Below are 20000 nucleotides of genomic sequence, written 5' to 3'. Positions count from 1 at the left end.
AAGCAATATTAAAAATGTACAAGTACGGATGCATTCCTCTTGCCCCTTACGCAATATACCCGCCATCGGATCCTTTAAACAATTACCGAGCACGTCTATTGAAATGGATCCAGGCACCGGAATAAATGAGAGAAACTGTGGGAAGCCGGATGAGAAATAGTCGTAAGAAAGAGGGAGTGAGGGGTCTACTATGTTCCGCCCAAATCACCTCCACAACTTGAATGAATCTATGGTCACCCCAATACTCAGCGGTTCGGGTTCGCCTCCAGCTCACTCACTCACAGACTCCTCCCTCCGCTCCGCTAGCACCCTGGTCGTGTGGAGACGCTAGATGTTTTCGGGCTGAGGCGAGGTGGGCAGCTCTGTGGTGGCGTGATGACAGCTGGGCTGAGGTGAAGGCATGCCGGACTCTGTGTGTACCTCTGTGAGTGAGGTGTAAAAAGGAGAGAGAGTATGAGAATATGTTGAGGACAAGAAAAATATGGAATATCATGAAGTGAAGAAGAAGAAAGTTGGAAAGGAAAGTTGAAAGAAAGCGAGCAAAGGAGAAAATCTGTAATCTCGCTACAATTTCCTCCAATCTGCTTTCAAATCTGCTGCATCTCTTCTTTTGATTCCCCTTCCCCACCCTTGTTTTACGGCTTCTTGGTTCACCATTGGTCCGAGCTGGTGAGGGATGTCGCCATCCCCCTGGTGTTGATTGGCTGGGTCTCTGCTTTCTGCCTGGCAACGCAATTCAATTGGGCAATGTGGGGCCTTTGTGGAGGTTCTGTCTGGGGCTGGGAAGGAGTTTAAACTTGCTGTCGCCCCCCTCTCAATGGTGAAGCTTTGCTTGCAGTTGAACACTGAAGAGAAGGACGTGGGAATTTGTTTTCGGTGCCGTGTGTCTGTGTTGTGAGAAATCGTTTGAGTTGAGAATGTGATGAAAAGAAAGAACATAAACTTATTCTCACTCACAGTCGCGACACATCTATCCACATGAAAATGATAGATTCTGAATTACTAAACAGAATGCGAAGACGAAACTGGCTTCAAACGGATGTGCTGTGATTTGTCCTTCCTGGGGATCACATGTGTCACACGAGTTTTGGTTCATCTTTGAAAATAAACGTTCAATCATCATTGTCCATTAAAAGTGAGGAAATACATATCTGTCAATCCACATGTTTCGGATGAAGGCGAATAAATTATTCTGTTTAGTGTTTGTTGTTTTTATTGCAGGTCCGTCATATATAAACCCCCTCGGGGATTCCGAGTTTGAGTGGATTACGAACCTTCGACAGAGGGTAAACGAATCCACACGACACATCCTGGATATCAGATTGGATCACAAAATGCAGGTATGAAGAATTGTTATTTGTGCCACATATTGAGATTAAGATCATGCCCACGAGTTAACTCACCATTGATTTGCTCTAACCCTAAATAAATTGCAACAAACTTGATGGTCAGCTCAAAAAACGCTTCATTGGAGAAAGTTTCGAGGGTACGAAGGTTACATACTTGTGACAATGCTCCATTTTGTATGAAGGAGATCATTTTTGATTAATGGAGGTTGATGAAGAAGATGCAAAAATTACATCCGAATAATTTTGTTCGGAAGGGAACAGTGTCGCTCCTCATCAATCAAGTGCAACCCCAATCTGTTCTCCTATACCACTGGTTCATTCATTTGTCCTTGCGAGATCATTCTGCCTGTGTAACCATCCCCAGAGACACTGGGAGACATTTATTGAATGATCGATTTTATTTACATGTATAGATGTGTGTGTGTGTGTTTGGATGTATGTATATATATGTCTGTAAGTGTGTATATATATATATATATATATATATATATATATATATACTTGGTGTTTGTCGAATATATATATATATATATATATATATATATATATATATATATATATATATATATATATATATATATATATCTCTATATATATTTCTATATATTGGTTCACGAGTCAGTAAGTGACCACAATTTTCGTTATGGGCGTTTGTCTGTCTGTCTGTTTGTCTGTCCCGAGCATAGCTCCGTGGGTTTTGATCCGATCCTGATAAAATTTGGATGGGAGGTTTATATCATGATCTCGTTGTGTTTTCTTAAGAATGGGCATGGTGTGCCCATTATGGGCGGAGCCACGCCCAAAAAACGTGTTTTTAGGGTGTAGCCGATTTCAAGTTACATCTTCTCCGAAGGTGTTTGTCGAATCTGGCAGGGGTTTCATTATTCGATTATCCCAATGGCACTTGCATCGCCCATGGAGCTCGATTTTTCATTTTCGTCCCAAGGTCAAGGTCACAAGGTCACGAACTTAGAAAATGCCAAAATAATCAATAAATTGGGCATCGAGCTCCTTCGGTTTTCAACTGTTTTGAATGAAAGTTGGTATGCAAGTAGTGCTCTCCAAGTACGACAACTTTCATCATTTACGTTTTTCCCGATTCCTGCCAGTTTGCCCGTGGCGTCCCCTCGAAGGTCAAAAATAAAAAAGGAGAACCGTGGACATTGCTCGTGAACCATCGCCGTCTCCAGACTTGTGTATATAATATATATATATATATATATATATATATATATATATATATATATATGTATATATATATATATATATTTATGTTGAGGGAGAGAGAGAGAGAGAGAGAGAGAGAGAGAGAGAGAGAGAGAGAGAGAGAGAGAGAGAGAGAGAGAGAGAGAGAGAGAGAGAGAGAGAGAGAGAGAGAGAGAGAGAGAGAGAGAGAGAGAGAGAGAGAGAGAGAGAGAGAGAGAGAGAGAGAGAGAGAGAGAGAGAGAGAGAGAGAGAGAGAGAGAGAGAGAGAGAGAGAGAGAGAGAGAGAGAGAGAGAGAGAGAGAGAGAGAGAGAGAGAGAGAGAGAGAGAGAGAGAGAGAGAGAGAGAGAGAGAGAGAGAGAGAGCGAGAGAGAGAGAGAGAGAGAGAGAGAGAGAGAGAGAGAGAGAGAGAGAGAGAATAAGATTGGGGCGGTTGGGATTACACATTTTTAAAGAAGAAGGGGCTTCGAACCAAAAATATATAACGAGTTTGACTTTGCGTATCAAAGCAAAAATGCGAGAGCAGACCCGGTCTCAGGCAACGTTTCACCAGCTTCATCAGACACAATCAACATCAGGCACAAAATAGATATATTATGTGTGATGAAGCCGGTTAAACTTTGCCTGAGAATGGGCCTGCTCTCGCATTTTTGCTCAAATTAGTGGAGTCGATTGAGATTTTTACTTTTGGCTCGAAGTGCCTTCTTCTTAAAAAATTTATGTGCATATATCTATATATGTATACATATCTGTGTGTATATACACAATGTGTGAGAAATCGAACCACGTTTCCCCATTGTCGTGGGTTGCTCACCTGAATTTGATTTTTCATTTTTTTTCCTTTCATTCTTTTCTTTTCATTTATTTTTATTTTCAGATATGAATATGCCTGGTATTTGCTTAATGATGAGGGTGGTGGGCTTGGGATCCAAGGGTCCTGAGTTCAAATCATGCTCAGCAAATGAATTAACACCAGGTGGGGTTGACTCAGCCTGTTATCCTTTCAACGTTGGCCAAATGAGTACCTGCTTGCTGGGATGTTTGAGCCATTTGAGTATCCTGTGTTGGAGTGGTGATCCATCTGGGATTGTGCCTAATATCACAGGAGACTGCTTTGGCAGCACCAACACTCTGTACAGAGTATGGTCTCGAGGGATTTGGATGGATTTATGAATGTTGTTTGACAATTCTGCAATTTTTTTTTTCTGCTGTACTGGCTTCGATGTCCATCGGCATGAAAATTTCAGCTTTCTATGTCACCCAGAAGGTCGCAATCTTTAATATTAGTCAGTCAGTCAATCAGTGCCAGAGCTTTATATGATAATATGTACAGTCGACAGAAAGAGTTTATATTATAATGTGTAGAGTATACAGAGAGAGCTTTTCTTTTCATATGTCGAGTACACAATTTTTTTGGTACATATATATTTAATTTTTTTTTCAGTCTACCTTTCTGTTTTTTTTCCTGAACCCGTGGGAACAGATTCACCATTGTGGTTTCATCCTAATTAATTGAAAGTTAGAAGCTGTACTTATTGCTCGAAGATGTGAAAATTATCTGTGCAGACGCCATCTGCATTTTATGGAAATTAAGACAATTTTGTTTCCATGTTTTTGATGCTTATGACACGTGCTGGTGCAGGTTATGGATCTTAATATGGATATCATGCGTTTGGAACAAAAACTACAACAGAGTGAGAGGTTGTGTCAAAACCTCAAGTCCAAGTTTATCCTTCAAACCAAAAACATGAAGGCTGAGAAAACTCAGAATGCCAAGTGTGATGTGGAAAACCAAAAGATGGAGCATAAACAGCAAGGTGGGTTCCACTGAGATGGATGTAATGCTCGAATGGTGTGGACAAAACAAGCAGTCTCAAAACAACTTAAGTTTGTTCTTTCTCCGTACTGTCCTGTCCTGTCCTGCCCTGCATCCGGATCTTGTAAATACGAGCGGGCAGTGTTTCCCTCCAGGCTGTTGAACCCTCCTCAGCCCACCTGAGGTGGGAATTGTGCTGCGGCACATTGTTGGAAATGCACATTATGATTTTTGTCATTTTGAAAGAAATTTTACTGATCACAGCACATCATTCTCCATGTCGTAATTTTAAGAAGGCCCATTGTATAATGAAGATGATAGATAATATCTGCTACCACCAAAGGTGGCGCTGTTTCCACCATACCTGTACACGATGTGCATCTTCACTATAATTCATGGATCGTTGTTTGTTTGTGTGTGTGCATATTTGTTTGTTTGTTGCGCTACTCCTCCGAGAGTTCTGGGCCAATTCATTTCATCCAGACTTGCTGCATTGGATCAATATGACCATAATTAGTGCATCGGGGTGTTTTTATATTTGCTGGTGGTCTTTGAGGAAGGGGAGGGGGGAATGCAAATTATGAATGTGAATACGTATCATGGAGTACCATTCCAGGTGGGAGAGAGTATTACAAGTCCCTTCCCTTTATTGTGGAGTATTCCTGTCCCCACATTTTTAAATGCAATGGCCCTTCAGCAAGTAGAGAAGGAAACAGCCTGTTGGTAGATTGCAGCAAATGCTGCTAATTTAGACCACCCCTACTGGCGGCCGCTTACCATGCAAGGAGTGGTGCCTCCTGAACTGTCTCCAGAAGTGTATTGGGTGCTCTCATGCTTGCATGCCCTGCTGAAACTTGACCCACATTGCAGCTTGTGATTATGGTGAGATAGACAACAGACCACTTGGTGGAGGTAAGCCCAATACTTCACATTGATGGAAAATGGAATTTGCTGAAACTTGACCCACACTGCAGCTTGTGATTATGGTGAGATAGACAACAGACCACTTGGTGGAGGTAAGCCCAATACTTCACATTGATGGAAAATGGAATTAGCTGAAACAGCTCACTGCGCAAGGCCAGCGATGGCTGATGGCTGCCTTTCACCAGCTAGTTAACTCAACTCAAAACGAACAATACGAAGAAGGAAGGGAGAGCAGGACAATCGAGTCAGTGGGAATAGAAAAGATCATGAATACAAATAGGGAATAACGAGATGGTGATTGGTGCCAATTTAACAGATTGGACAGAATAACATGATTGGACGAACACAGGGAGGAGATTCTCCAGTGGGGGATTTGAGGTGGGGTGGGGGGGAAGAGTAGAGATGAGCAGTTTCCTTGCATTAGGTGAGGGTAACAAGGTTAGGTTACAAGCAGAACAAGTGCAGCCTGTTTGGGCTTGTGAGGAACAAGTTACTGAGAAATCTACGGGGAAAGAACTGCTTGGATATCCACCTGTCTGTGGTGGGAGAAGAACAGCCCTTAAGCCTGTATCTCACTGGGCTGGAACAGCTCGCGACAAAATGTGAACGGGATTCTCCAAAATGCCTCGAAACGTTCGCGGTGGTTCTCAATTTCCTCGCGTGAGTCGCAGGACGTTGCTCTGATGTCGCTTGACTTTTGAACATGTTCAAAAAATTCGTGCGACAAATTTTCTCTCAAAAAAGTCGCAGAGTCGTCGCGTTTGTCTCGAACCCTTCTCAATTTAGTTTCCATGAGTCAGAAGGTGCGACAAATGTGAGACCACTTTGTGAGGGATTGGCGACCGATGAAACTAAATTGTGACTGATTGGAGAAAAAAATGATAATCTGTCCTGGGACCCCTGAGAGTTTCGTAATTATATCGCAATTTGTTCCCAATGACGTGAGGCATACGCAAATGTGAGATATTCGTGAGACATACGCAAAAATAAATTCAGTGTGATTCCAAGTGAAAATTATCGCTATTTTATTGCAATTTTGTGTCTCCAACTCGTCGCGAACTGTCGCAGCCCAGTGAGATACAGGCTTTACACGGAAGCCTCTTGGTGAGTCATAACCAATCAGCCTCAATGTATTGGATTCCCTCATTTTTCAGGGGTGAAATGTGAGATCTGTGAGGATCAGCCCAGAAATGTGTTGCCTCCTCCAGGGCAATGCAAATATAATCTTGTGCAGCATTTGATGTTCACGGCCGAGTATTGCTCAGCGATGAAGGTTACTCGCACCTCAGGAAATTTCTGCACAGTGTGAGAATGTTACTTTTTTTTTTTTTTACAAATTGTGGTCCATCAATATATGGCAAATGTGAAAATGTATGATCATATTTAACCTCCGCCATCAAAGATGGACGGAGGTTGCTGTTTTCACCCCTGTCTGTTTGTTTGTTTGTTTGTTTGTTTGTGAACAGTATTACGGAAAAACTCCTGGACGGATTTCGACGAAACTTGGTGGGGGGATTTGGTATTGTCCAAGGATCATGCCATAAGATTTTGGACTTGGTCCAAATTCCAATATGGCCGCTATGGCGGCCATTTTGAAAAAAATTTGAATTTTTGTTTTTGCATTTCTACATGTTTTACGTGATTTCCAAAAAAAAAATAATAATTTGTGAGAGAAAAAAACAACAAAATTTTGCACCTTTTTTTCAAAAAAAATTCGATTTTTTTTTTTGGCATTTCTACATGCGCGTCGATCTCGTTTAGTTTCTTCAATCGTGGTTCAGTCGAGTCTGATCCGTTTTGAACTACAATGAATAGGATATCAGGTTCACTTAAGTGACCCAGCAGTGTTGGCGGTGGAGGTTTTGCACTCTACCGAGTGCTCCCCCTCTAGTTTTTTTCTGTAATTTGCAGAAAAAATTACATTGTTGTAATTTATCAGTTCCATCCATGGTGTAGCAGCAGCCAGGCCAATGCCAATCTCCCGAACTGCCGGTGATGAGGCCAGCGAGCAGAGATAAGTCCATGCTCCAGTAGATTGCTGATCAACCATGAGCACCGAATGGAACCGCCAATCCTGACAGGGTTTCACGACTTTCCGTGGAAACCTTACTTGTGCACGGGCACACCAAGGGACTTGGGAGGGGGTGTGGGGGGGGGGTGGTCTCATGCGGTCGATGCATACTCGCGTTAACTTACCTGATCAGGTGCAGCCGAGTGGAGTTGCGAAGGTCGCACCGGCAAACAGCCAATCGCCAATTAGTGGGGTACAATTTTCTGGCTTCGCTACGTGTGGCCTCCGCTGAACCAACAGAGGAAAAGACATGACAAACTGGTGACATTCACAAAAATAGGACAGCGCGTCCTGAAGGTCACCTGGATTTGGAAACACAGTCACTCACTTCAACCCCCCCCCCCCGCAGAACTTTTTCGACCCTGGTTTTTTTTTATGCCGTGAACAAACTTTGGCACATCACGGGCGATGAAGGTTGTGGGCAAGTTTCAATGAAATTGTGTGTTTAGTTTCGGAAAAGAGATAAAATACTTATTTTAGGAAGGAGGGGGAAGACTCTCCCCCCCCCCACCGTAGACCCTTCAATGATCGCAGATTTTGATGCGGCCGATACACTTTTGTACATCTTGGGTGATGAAGATTGTGATGAAGTTTCAGCTCAATTGTGTATGTCGTTTCGGAGACGATTGCAAATACCCATTTTGGGGGGTTCAATGTTTCTTTCTCTCCCCATGGACCCCCATAATAAGCTTAGATTTTGAGCCGATCAAGACACCGTTGTTAGGCATCAGATATGAACCTTGTGACCAAGTTTCATCAAAAGTGTGTGTTTTGTTCAAGCGATTGTGACAAGTATTTACAGACTGACACATCACTCACTCACTTATCTGCAGACACTGCTCAATGGCATATAATAAGCCCTAACAGCTGATCTCAAACGAATACGAATGAAACTAGAAGGACACTCAATGGAGCGCATACCTCTGCCAGGCTAATTAGTTTACATTTTGTATCCCACTGATCGACCGGATCTGGATTCGGACCTGAACTAAAATTTAATCGGCTCGTTCTCATCACCGAACCAAGTCACCCACCAAGTTTTGTCCGAATCCGTTCATAACTTTTTGAAATACCGTGCTATATGTCGTTTTAGCCCGATGACTCAATGGTGAAGAATCACTGAAAAATATTCTCGAATCCGGATCCTGATTCGAATCTTCACCAAAATCAAATCAATTCTTCCTTGTCACATATCCAAGCTCCACAAAATTTTGTTTAAATCCATCCAAAACTTATTGACATGTCCTGCTATACATCGTTTTTGGCCCTATCTCCCAATGGTGAAGAATCACTTACAAAATTCTCAGATCCAGATCCCGATTCGGATCTTCACCAAAATCTAATCATTTCATCCTTGTCACATAACCAAGCTCCACAAAACTTTGTCCAAATCCGTACACAACTTTTTGAGATATTTTGTTCACAAACAAACAAACAAACAAGCAGAGGTGAAACAATAACCTCCGTCCACCTTAAGTGGCGGAAGTAATAACTGACTCGGGTCCGCTTTATGTTGTGTGCCATTGCCTCGGGGGGAGCGGCGATTTCGCAGAGCTGGAACAATATTATCACAGATTTGTCGCTTGTATGTTATCAATTAAATCACATAATATATCGTACATTGAGAAAACTGTTACATTCCACCATGGATCATCCTGATTGCGAAGTAAACAGGAGTTGGAAAGCAACCTCTTTTTACCATGCTTCTCCCATCTCTTTCTGCTCTCATTTGCGCTTGTCATTCAAAGAACATGGATGTGGCTCTGTCATCTCACAGCTGACAACACACATGGATTTAAACAAACCACAAAATATATTGCTTGCATTGTGGTTTGTCGATGCGAATGATAATGAAGAAAAACTTTTGGTTTGATCATCTTCATCATGTTTGCTGTTTTTCTGGTGATATGCAGGGGAGTGCTTTGATTTAAAGCACAAGATGCACGAGCTGGAACATGCACTGAGTGTGCATGAGGAGGAAATGGCGGTGATGCGAAACAAGCTTTTTGAAGAGTTCGAGCAAAAGCATCGAACCATCATTGAGCGCGCTTCACAGAAGGAAAAGAAGCTCGTTGACGAAAATCGGCATTTGAAAGAAGCTATCTGTGTATGTACATCATTCATGTTTGCACATCATCCATGTTTGTACATCATCCATGTTTGTACATCATCCATGTTTGTACATCATCCATGTTTGTACATCATCCATGTTTGTACATCATCCATGTTTGCACATCTATCATATTTGTTTGAATATCCTCCACCTATGTATACCAACGCTGTTTGATGTTTTCACGTCATTCGTTTATGCATGCAATTTGTGCATTGTTTCTGAATGTAAATACAGGATACGTAAACATGTCAACATACGCATTTTCATAATCACATCTCCATCATCCTTGTTGTATTATTGTACCTATGCATGTATAATTGTCAATGTTTGGACTTTTGTGTTGATATATTGCATAAATCATAGTGTGTGTGTGTGTGTGTGTGTGTGTGTGTGTGTGTGTGTGTGCGTGTGCGTGTGTGTGTGTATGTGTGTGTGTGTGTGCGCGCGTGTATATCTAATATTATATAATATATATATATATATATATATATATATATATATATCTATATATTTTTTTTTTTTATACAGTGGGGAGAACAAGTATTTGATACACTGCCGATTTTGCAGGTTTTCCCACTTACAAAGCACGTAGAGGTCTGTAATTTTTATCATCGGTACACTTCCACTGTGAAAGACGGAATCTAAAACAAAAATCCTGAAAATCACATTGTATGATTTTAAAATAATTAATTTGCATTTTATTGCATGAAATAAGTATTTGATCACCTCCCAACCAGTAAGAATTCCGGCTCTCACAGACCTGTTCGTTTTGTCTTTAAGAAGCCCTCCCATTCTCCACTCATTTCCTGTATTAACTGCAACTGTTTGAACTCGTTATCTGCATAAAAGACAGCTGTCCACATTCAATCAATCAGACTCCAACCTCTCCACAATGGGCAAGACCAGAGAGCTGTCAATGGACATCAGGGACAAAATTGTAGACTTGCACAAGGCTGGGATGGGCGACAGGACAATAGCACAGATGCCAACCCTCCCGATTTCATCGGGAGGCTTCCGAAAATTCACCCAAACTCCCGCCCTTACGATCACTATCCTTATCCTCCCGAAATTTTGATATTTTTGCACTGTTCACTAATCAGAATGTACTGGTATGAGAATTGAATGAAAAGCATCGTCTGCTACGTATAGCATGTGGTAACTCCATAACGTTCGCTGCTACCAAATTGTACGTAAAAAATTGCAAATTCAAATGAGGAGCAGCGAAACATTGGGTCTGGATCTCGCTTATGCGATCATGCACTGAGATTTAGTGCATGCGGTATGTGTGCAATACAGTGCATGCGGTATGTATGCACAGTGTATATGCATGCGATACGCTCACTGCATGCAGCTGGGCCCCGTACCAGCCCGGCGGTCGCGACCACCGTGCGGTGTTTAACAGCCGCTAGAGTTCTACGAGTCGCGCTGCAGCTGTGGAACATCGACTTCGAAGTTACCGATGCTTCAAGCCCTCGATGTTGATTACAAAATGGCAGAAAAGAAGCTTACGAAGACCAAGAAATGGTCTCAGAAGTACAAGGCCGAATACAGTCTCCAATACCCGTGTATTCGAAAGTCTGAAAGAGGAATTCATCATGCGTATTGTACAGTATGCAGCGTTGATATTTCAGTTGAGCACGGAGGTCGCGATGATATTTGGAAGCACGTTGGAAGCAAACGGCACACAGACATTGCAAAGGAGAGATCTTCGAGCACGAGTACCGGTACACTTCTGAATTATTTCACCAAACAAGGGACAAGCGAGGAAGAGGATGTTACCCGAGCGGAACTTCTCTTTAGTGGATTTATTGTGGAACATAACTTGCCCATATCAGTCTCAGATCATGCTGGACCTCTATTTCAAAAGATGTTTCCAGATTCAAAAGTTGCTTCAAAGTATGGATGTGCAAGAACAAAAACTTCAGCAATAATTGGTGAGTTGTCAAATGTTACTGCTTCATCTATTGCCGATATTGCTAGACTAGCTCCATTTAGCCTAGCTACAGACGGTAGCAATGACAGTGGTGAGGCCCAGCTATATCCTGTCCTGATTTCGTACTATGACAACAGTGCTGGGATTGTGAAGCAAGGTTTGCTAAGTTTGCCTGCGTGCAAACAAGATTCCACTGGAGAAAACATTTTCAAACTGCTTGATCATGAGTTCAGTGACAGGAAAATTCCGTGGGGAAATTGTGTTTCCTTTTGTGCTGATAATGCCTCTGTCATGGTGGGCAAGCACAAAGGAGTCGCTGCTTATATCCACAAACAAAATCCAGAGTGCTACATCATGGGATGCCCTTGCCATATGATGCACAATACGGCCAAGAAGGCGGCTCAGGCCTTACCCATTGAATTAGATGACTTTCTCATCGATATTTACTACTACTTGGACAAAAGTAGTAAACGCGTCAAAGGAGTGAAAGCACTGCAAGAACTCTGTGATGCCCCGACACACAAGATTCTGAAGCATGTCGCAACAAGGTGGCTGTCCCTTGGTCAGTGCCTAGACAGGCTGATTGAACAGTGGGAGCCACTTCGCCTCTTCTTCAAAGAAGAAGTACGAAGAAAAATGCAACCAACTGTAGCCAAGACTCTAACAACGAGCAAGAAGGACGGCACTGTATCTACTGCCAGTACTGGCACTGCAGGATCAAGCACTAGTGGAGCAGCATTCACCACTACCACTGCAGTATCTGCTGCGAAGAAGACAGCAGGGACAGGACCAAAACCAATGCTGAGAGCAGGTAGCATCACCGGCCCTTCATCACGTTCATCTACAAAGCAGATCCCTTCAGAGTCGAGAAAGACTGTGATAGTCTCATCTACAGGCAAAGAAGGACCCAAGTTAAGTTCTGCTTTTGCCAAATCACTTGATAGAAGCTCAGCAAAACCTTTGAATCAGAGGTCTTCTTCCTTGGCTGCACCTACCTCAAGCTCTCTCCTCAAACGTAAAATTGGATCTGGTACTACGAGTCTGACCTCTTCTGCTGGCAGTAAACGCAAGTGTGATCGCCCTGCGACTAAGTGTACTACGAGTTCTACAACTAAAAGCGCATCTTCCTCAAACACTGTGCAGGAATCTAGAGAAAAACGTGTCAACAGGATGTTCTTGTCTGCACAAACAAAACTCTATCGTTTCTTCCTTCGATATGCTAACAAGCTTTTTGAGAAGGGGAATCTTCTGCTCCAAAGAGACGAACCCTGTATTCATCTCCTGCACGGAGAATTGAATGGTCTTCTGAAAGATATCTTCGTACGGTTTTTGAAACCATCGGTGTCATCGGTTGCTCTGGTAAATGTACCCTTCTCTGACAGAAATCATCAGAAGAATGATGAGGACCTCATGATTGGGAACGATGCCAAACTGTATATAAGGGAACAAAGGAGTCTCAAGAAATCCACCTTCACTCTGAGTGAGTCAGACATCCAAGGTTTCTTCAGTGCAGTTCGCTCATATTATGTGAAAGCCTGCAATTACATCTTCAAAACCTGGCCGCTAGATGATGAATTAGCCAAGCATGCTCAGGTGCTGGATGTTAAGCTACACCAAGAAGTGGGGTTTGACTGTGTGGAGTTTTTCATCAAGAAATTCCCCTGTCTGTTCAGTGGCGGTGATAGTGACATAGACAGTCTTGAGAGTGAATTCGCTCACTACCAGGCAGACGCCTCCATAGCTACAATTGCTACTGAGACAGTGAGAGTGGATGAGCAGTGGCATCGGATTTCACAGCTCACAGATCCCTGCACTGGTGCCAAGAAGTATCCTAATTTGAGCAAAGTGATGAAGGGAATCTTGGTCATTCCTGATTCGAACGCATCATGTGAGCGGGCACTCAGTCTTGTACGGAAGAATCATACTGAATTTCGTCCCAATTTGAGTGTCAAAACCCTGGAAGCTCTCTTAATTGAAAAACTAGCTCATAGCACCCCTTGCTACCAGAGAGAATACAGCAAAGACATAATCAGAAGGGCTAAAAGAGCCACACAGCTGTCACTCAGCAAAGCTGCCATGGAAAAAGCAAGCAGCAGTAGTACCAGCCAGTAAGGTAAGAAAAATATTGCTTCTTTTGTGCTTTTTGTTAATCTTTGATTGTCCCCTAACTTACTAATATTAACATACATGTAACATTAAAAAGTGCACAATTTTCCCCTTTTTTGTTCAAAAAGTGGGAATTCTTAACATGTTAAATGCTCCAAAATAGGGCTCAGAGGGCACTAGAGAGCGTCTAGAACCCCAGAGCTTCCAGGGCCCTAAGGCGGGCTGTGGACCCCGGCGCAAGGGTCGAGCGCTCCGCGCTCGAGATGTCTTGTTTAGCGCACATTATTTGGTGTCGGTTGCAAATCCTCCCTAATTCTGATTTCCAAAAGTTGGCATCTCTGCAATAGGCAAGCAGCTTAGTGAGAAGGCAACAACTGTTGGCGCAATTATTAGAAAATGAAAGAAGTTCAAGATAACAGTCAATCTCCCTCAGTATGGGGCTCCATGCAAGATCTCACCTCGTGGAGCCTCAATGATCATGAGAAAGGTGAGGGATCAGCCCAGAACTACAGGGCAGGACCTGGTCAATGACCTGAAGAGAGCTGGGACCACAGTATCAAAATAAACCATCAGTTACACACTACGCCGTCATGGATTAAAATCCTGCAGCGCACGCAAGGTCCCTCTGCTCAAGCCAGCGCATGTCCAGGCCTGTCTGAAGTTTGCCAATGACCATCTGGATGATCCAGAGGAGGAATGGGAGAAGGTCATGTGGTCTGATGAGACCAAAATAGAGCTTTTTGGTTTAAACTCCACTCGCCGTGTTTGGAGGAAGAAGAACGATGAGTACAACCCCAAGAACACCATCCCAACCGTGAACAATGGAGGTGGAAACATCATTATTTGGGGATGCCTTTCTGCAAAGGGGATAGGACGACTGCACCGTATTGAGGGGAGGATGGATGGGGGCATGTATCACGAGATCTTGGCCAACAACCTCCTTCCCTCAACAAGAGCATTTTCGATGGGGCGTGGCTGGGTCTTCCAGCATGACAACGACCCGAAACACACAGCCAGGGCAACTCAGGAGTGGCTCCGTAAAAAGCATCTCAAGGTCCTGGAGTGGCTTCGCCAGTCTACAGAGCTGAACCCAATAGAAAATCTTTGGAGGGAGCTGAAAGTCTGTGTTGCCCAGCGACAGCCCCAAAACCTGAAGGATCTGGAGAAGATCTGTATGCAGGAGTGGGCCAAAATCCCTGCTGCAGTCTGTGCAAACCTGGTAAAGAACGACAGGAAAGCTCAGATCTCTGAAATTGCAAACAAAGGTTTCTGTTCCAAATATTAAATTCTGTTTGTCTGATGTATCAAATGCTTATTTCATGCAATAAAATGCAAATTAATTATTTAAAAATCATACAATGTGATTTTCAAGATTATTATTTTCGATTCCGTCTTTCACAGTTGAAGTGTACCTATGATAAAAAATTACAGACCTCTACGTGCTTTGGAAGTGGGAAAACCTGCAAAATCGGCAGTGTATCAAATACTTGTTCTCCCCACTGTATATATATATATATATATATATATATATATATATATATATATATATATATATATATATATATATATATATATATAAATATATATATATATATTCATACATATATGATATATTACGAATACTCTCATCTTCTATGTATATTCCCGAAATACAGCCAAAATGGCACACAATCGTTCAAAAATTTTAGGCCGACCTTACTCATCATTCTCCTGCGGTGTGCAGTATCAAGTTTCGTTCAAATCGGGCAACGAAAAAAATTATTAAAAAAATAAATTCCCAATTCAGTCAAGTACTCAAGGGGGGCATGAGACAAGAGGGGTGGGAGTGGGAAGGACAAAACAGTGGGAAACAGAGACATTAGGAGATCTGTGGAAGGAAGAGGGATGGGGTGGGGAACATGGGGAATACAAGATGGACATTACAGGGACTTTCAGGAAGGAAAGCAGGGAAATTGAAGGATGTGGGCTTGGGTGGATTAGCGGGGGTAGAAAAGGTTGAAGATTTGGAGAGGGGATGATAAGAGGTGGTGGTGAACAACTGTTTTGAAGGCCTGTAGGGAAGAATGGGATTGAATAGATTGAGGGAGTTTATTCCAAAGGCAGGAAAAAAGAGGAATGAAAGAGTGACGGTGAGCAGTGATTCGTGATTTTGGTAGTTTTACCAGAAAGGGGTTGTTAGCGGACCTTGAGCGCCCTGCGCAAATGTGGTGTGGACAAATCGCAGAGAGAGAGAGGGGGGACGAGGCTGGAGAGGAGACGGTAGAAGACAGAAAGACCACCGACCAACCTGCGGTGAGAGAGTAAGAGGCCCAAAGACTCAGCCTCATTGTAGGAGATGCCAATGTTCCGAAATGCCTTGGTTTCCAAAGCGTGAAGCCGAGAAAGGTGGGAGGCAGGAGCACCAGCCCAGAGGGGAGAGCATACTCCATCAGGCTGCGGACGAAAGCTTTGTAAGTGGTCAGGAGCTCAGGTGGGCCGAGGAAGGACTTTGCATGACGGAGGATTCCCAGTCGGCGACTGGCTTTGGAGACGAGGTTTGAAATGTGGCTTTCCCAGGAAAGGTTATGGCAAATAGTAAGACCCAGAAGCTTGAAAGAAAGGACTTCTTCCAGAGGATTGTTGAGAAAGTGGATGGGGGGGGGGGTTCTAACCGGTCCTTTCGGAGAGACATAGTGAGAGTGTGAGATTTGTCCGGATTGAAAGACAAGGGTCGTCGTCTAAAATAAATAGCTCAAGGGTGGAATTGATACACCAATTGATACAACGAATGGTGGGGTGATGAAAGACACGGGTTCACGGGTCTTCTCGTGTAAAATAAATATTTGTGGACAATATATACATGTTTGTGTGTAATATCGTTCCGGCCACGGGTACCGAGTGTATTATGAGGGGGTTAATCCTCGTTTCTCCTCAGAAGAACCGGACCTGGGGCCACTGTTCACAATTAACTTTGTGGTGCAGTGTGTTGCTTGAACAAGTCAGGTGGCCGAGCATTTACTGCTGGTGCATGCCGAGTACGACAGGTTCATTTTTATGGCAATTACCTTCCATTCGATCTTGGATTGGTCAATGCTGGATCAATGGAAGCAAATGACAATCAGAGACAGGTTGAAACATCAACAAGGAATTTATTATGAAGAAAAATAAATATAGTGAAGAACTTTTTATTTCCTTGCAGATGAAGTGGTTGTGTCTGAGGTGTGGTGTTGTGCAATGTGGGGGGTGCGGTGTCGTGCCAGAGGAAAATGGGATTGCGAGTCAGTAATGATGTTGTTTGTGTGTCCAAAGAAGATGGGATGGAGAGGTGGATAGAGAGAGGGGAGAATAGATGCGTCAGCACAAAGATCCCTAACCAAGCTGTGTAAAGGTTTGCATGTGTCGAGTGTACCTTCGTGGGACGCTACGCCTGAGCTCGTGATGTGGCACGTTATCTCCTGCTTAATTACTTTGCCGTGGAAACGTGCGCTCCGCACTGGTCCTTCTGGCTGCACGGGGGTAGCGGAACGTCAACAGCATGGCAGGGAATCTCGGCAGTCGCCCCTGATCAGGCTCTCAAAGAAGAAGCATGTTCTGGCAATCACACACCAATAGCGAGACAGGGAACGAAGCGAAGATGCCAGTGAAGTGCCGAGCAGAGAGCAAAGCGAGTCGAATGGCTCCGCACTCCCCCTTTTATGAGTCCCGGGCGAAGGGTGGGGTGATGAGCGGAAAGCGAAGCGCTGTGGCCAGAATCCTGCTCTATTGGGCCACAGCGGCCCGATCCTACCCTGCCAAGCTCTGGGACCGGAAACCGTCTCAGATACCCACCCACTTTGGCCACGGGTCGGAACTCCTGACTCAACATTGGGCATGCTCTCTGAGCTGGCACCCCGGCCCTGAACGTGCTCCGAGTGCAGTCTGAATGTCGAGTGCAGTAGCAGCGGACTTTCCCTGCCACCACTGGATGAGGGTTGTATCAATTCCAGATGCTCATCTGGGATGTCCGCGGTGAGATGCGGTCGGGCTATTGACGTCTGTTTCATGTTCAAGCATCGTGCGGTGCCGAGGACAATCCGAGTCGTATGGTGCTCCTCAAAAGAGAGTGGCGAATTGTTGCGATGCAGAGGTATGAGGGGGGCAGGGATCTTTTTCCACATGTGCGGGAGGCGTTTGTGGTCAAAGTGGTGAGGTTTGGTGAGGCAGATGTGAAGGAAGGTGAGGTGCCATTTGGGAATTGGTGCGCATATTTGACAAAACAATGGCACGCGATGCACGGGTGGTATTGTGTGGAGTGGAGTGGTGTGGTGGATCCAAGCCATGGAAAGCAACGTAGTGTGCTCATTATCAATTACCTATTGAATGGCGTGTGTGCTTGCATGTTTGTTTCGTGCATTGTATAAAAGGACAGGGTTAGGGGAGGAATCAGAATGTGAATCAGAGCACATGCCATAATCTCAAGAATCTGTTAAACGAAGCCGAATGACAAAATTTAAGTTCTGGAATCGAACTTAGCAGCAATTCTGACTGCGGAGAAACGTTTATCCAATTTGGACATTACTTGGGCGTTTCTGGGTGCATGGGTTTATCGACGCAATTGGTAATCACTTGCCAAGCCAGGTGTTCTGTTTGAGTGCTTGTTTGAGTGTTTAAGCCACTTGCCAAGCACCCTACAGTTGATGGTGGTGCAGTTCGTGTCCCGATGAGGATGTGCAGTTGACAGTTATGACAAGATGGAGTGTGTGTGTGGTTTTCTTTTTGTTCGTAAAGCATAACATTTTCTCTCTGTGCTCACTCCCCTCTATCCACCCCCCCTCTCTCTCTCTCTGCCCATTCTCACTCTGCCTCCTCCTCGTGCAGTGTTGCACCCTCCCACACCTCTTTCTCTCTCCCTCTTTTTCCCTATCTCTCTTTGTCTCCATATGGTGTTAGTGTCAGGGCAGTGTTTATCTCTGGGTGGTATTTGGTTTCAGTCATGAGAAACTGATGGTTTGATAATTTTGTGGCAGGAACACGATACGACCATAACAAATCTGCAGGATCAAATTGATCAAGCAGAGATGATGATTTCAAGGCAGGCGAATATGATACAAAGGCAGACCAGTGAGCTCGAGAAGATCGGCCCACACAGTAAGCTTCGTGCTTTCATCGAGGTGAGTTACATCCAGTGTCAAACTGAAGCCTTGAGGCTGAGAGGTGAGAGATGGACTGGAGTCCTATGTAGGGATTCAAATGAGTTTGGTGAAGGACTCAGCCACTTCGTCACTCACCTGTTTGAGTCGCAACACACCACACCAAATTCATCATAAGCTCTGCTGTGTTTGTGTGTGTTTTAACACTGATTTTGTAAAGCACTTCCTGTATATATTTTATAACTCGTGCTGCACGTTTTGTATCATGCATTGGTGATGCAACAGCATCCACATAGACCTGCGGTGTCTGTGATGCAGATATTGTTTCGTGCGCATTTTAATTGGAATATCATACATGGATGAACGGAAGTGTTTCAACACATGATTTTTACATGACAAGTGAACCACATTTTACCACATGATACTATTTACACCACCATCCATACTTATTTACTCCTGCCACAAACAAAAATCGGAGAAAAACAAGAAAAATCCAGAAGGGCACTCGGTGGAGCACACACCTCCACCATGCAATGCCTGATCCACGAGAACATATCGGGCCCAATACACTTTTTAAATATAATGTGATGCATCATTTTTGGCCCTCCCTCCCAATGTTGAAGAATGACTTAAAAAATTAAAAATTCTCGTGTCCTTATCTTGATTCAGATCTTCACCAAAATCGAATCAATTTGTTCTTTTCACCACCCAACTTATCCACCAAGTTTCGTCTGTATCCGTCCACAAATTTTTGAGATGTCGTTTTTAACCCCATCTCTCAATACTGAAGAATCACTTTAAAATTCTCGTCGCCAGATCTGGAACTTCACCAAACTCTAATCATTTCGGCCTTGCCACGTTCCCAACCTGTCCACCAAGTTTTATAAGTAACCGTGCACAACTTTTTGAGATATCCTGCACACAGACAAACAAATGGACAGACAGGCAGGGGTGAAAACATTACCTCATTCCACCTTTAGTGGCAGAGGTGAAAAAAGGAAAAAGGTGATGGAATGGAATTCCAAAAATTGGGGCAATACCCCAGGGCGCTCACCTGGTAGAATAATGATACTGAGGAGGAAGTCAACATCAGATGGAATTGTAAAAATGTACCAATGAACCAATGTTGTTGTAAAGACCAATTTTTGAGGGCAACCCACCCCCAGCAAAAACCATCTTCGACCCCAATTGAAAAAAATATGTGAACAAACTTTGGAACATCACAAGTGATGAAGGTTGTGGTCAAGTTTCATCAAAATCGTGTTTGTTGTTGTTCAAGTGTACTTGTATCTGTTTGCAAGTATATCATGCCTGTCCATGCTTGCATATCCATGAATGTGTGGCCCATGTATGTATGTATGTTGTGAAAGTATGCA

The 20000-nt window shown here is 43.6% G+C and overlaps 1 protein-coding gene across 2 annotated transcripts in view; it reads left to right on the top strand.

Annotated features, from left to right (window-relative positions):
* Positions 1-19966, top strand: part of LOC147015216 (uncharacterized) — a 26398-nt gene extending 6432 nt beyond the window's left edge. The window contains exons 1-5 of one of the 2 annotated variants that reach the window (XM_085849776.1): positions 1-1135; positions 1222-1340; positions 4196-4370; positions 9278-9471; positions 18502-19966. The exon at positions 1-1135 is cut by the window's left edge and continues 915 nt beyond it. In XM_085849776.1, coding sequence (XP_085705902.1) covers positions 1072-1135; positions 1222-1340; positions 4196-4370; positions 9278-9471; positions 18502-18801 — 852 coding nt within the window. In that variant the 5' untranslated portion in view covers positions 1-1071 and the 3' untranslated portion in view covers positions 18802-19966. The remainder of the gene's footprint in view (positions 1136-1221; positions 1341-4195; positions 4371-9277; positions 9472-18501) is intronic. The other variant, XM_085849775.1, reaches the window with a different exon arrangement.
* Positions 19967-20000: the final 34 nt, after the last annotated feature.

The sequence above is a fragment of the Eptatretus burgeri genome, chromosome 12, assembly GCF_056783735.1.
Source record: "Eptatretus burgeri isolate ZD-2024b chromosome 12, Ebu_testis_v1, whole genome shotgun sequence".
Lineage (NCBI taxonomy): Eukaryota > Metazoa > Chordata > Myxini > Myxiniformes > Myxinidae > Eptatretus > Eptatretus burgeri.
This window is presented reverse-complemented; position numbering and strand designations above follow the sequence as displayed.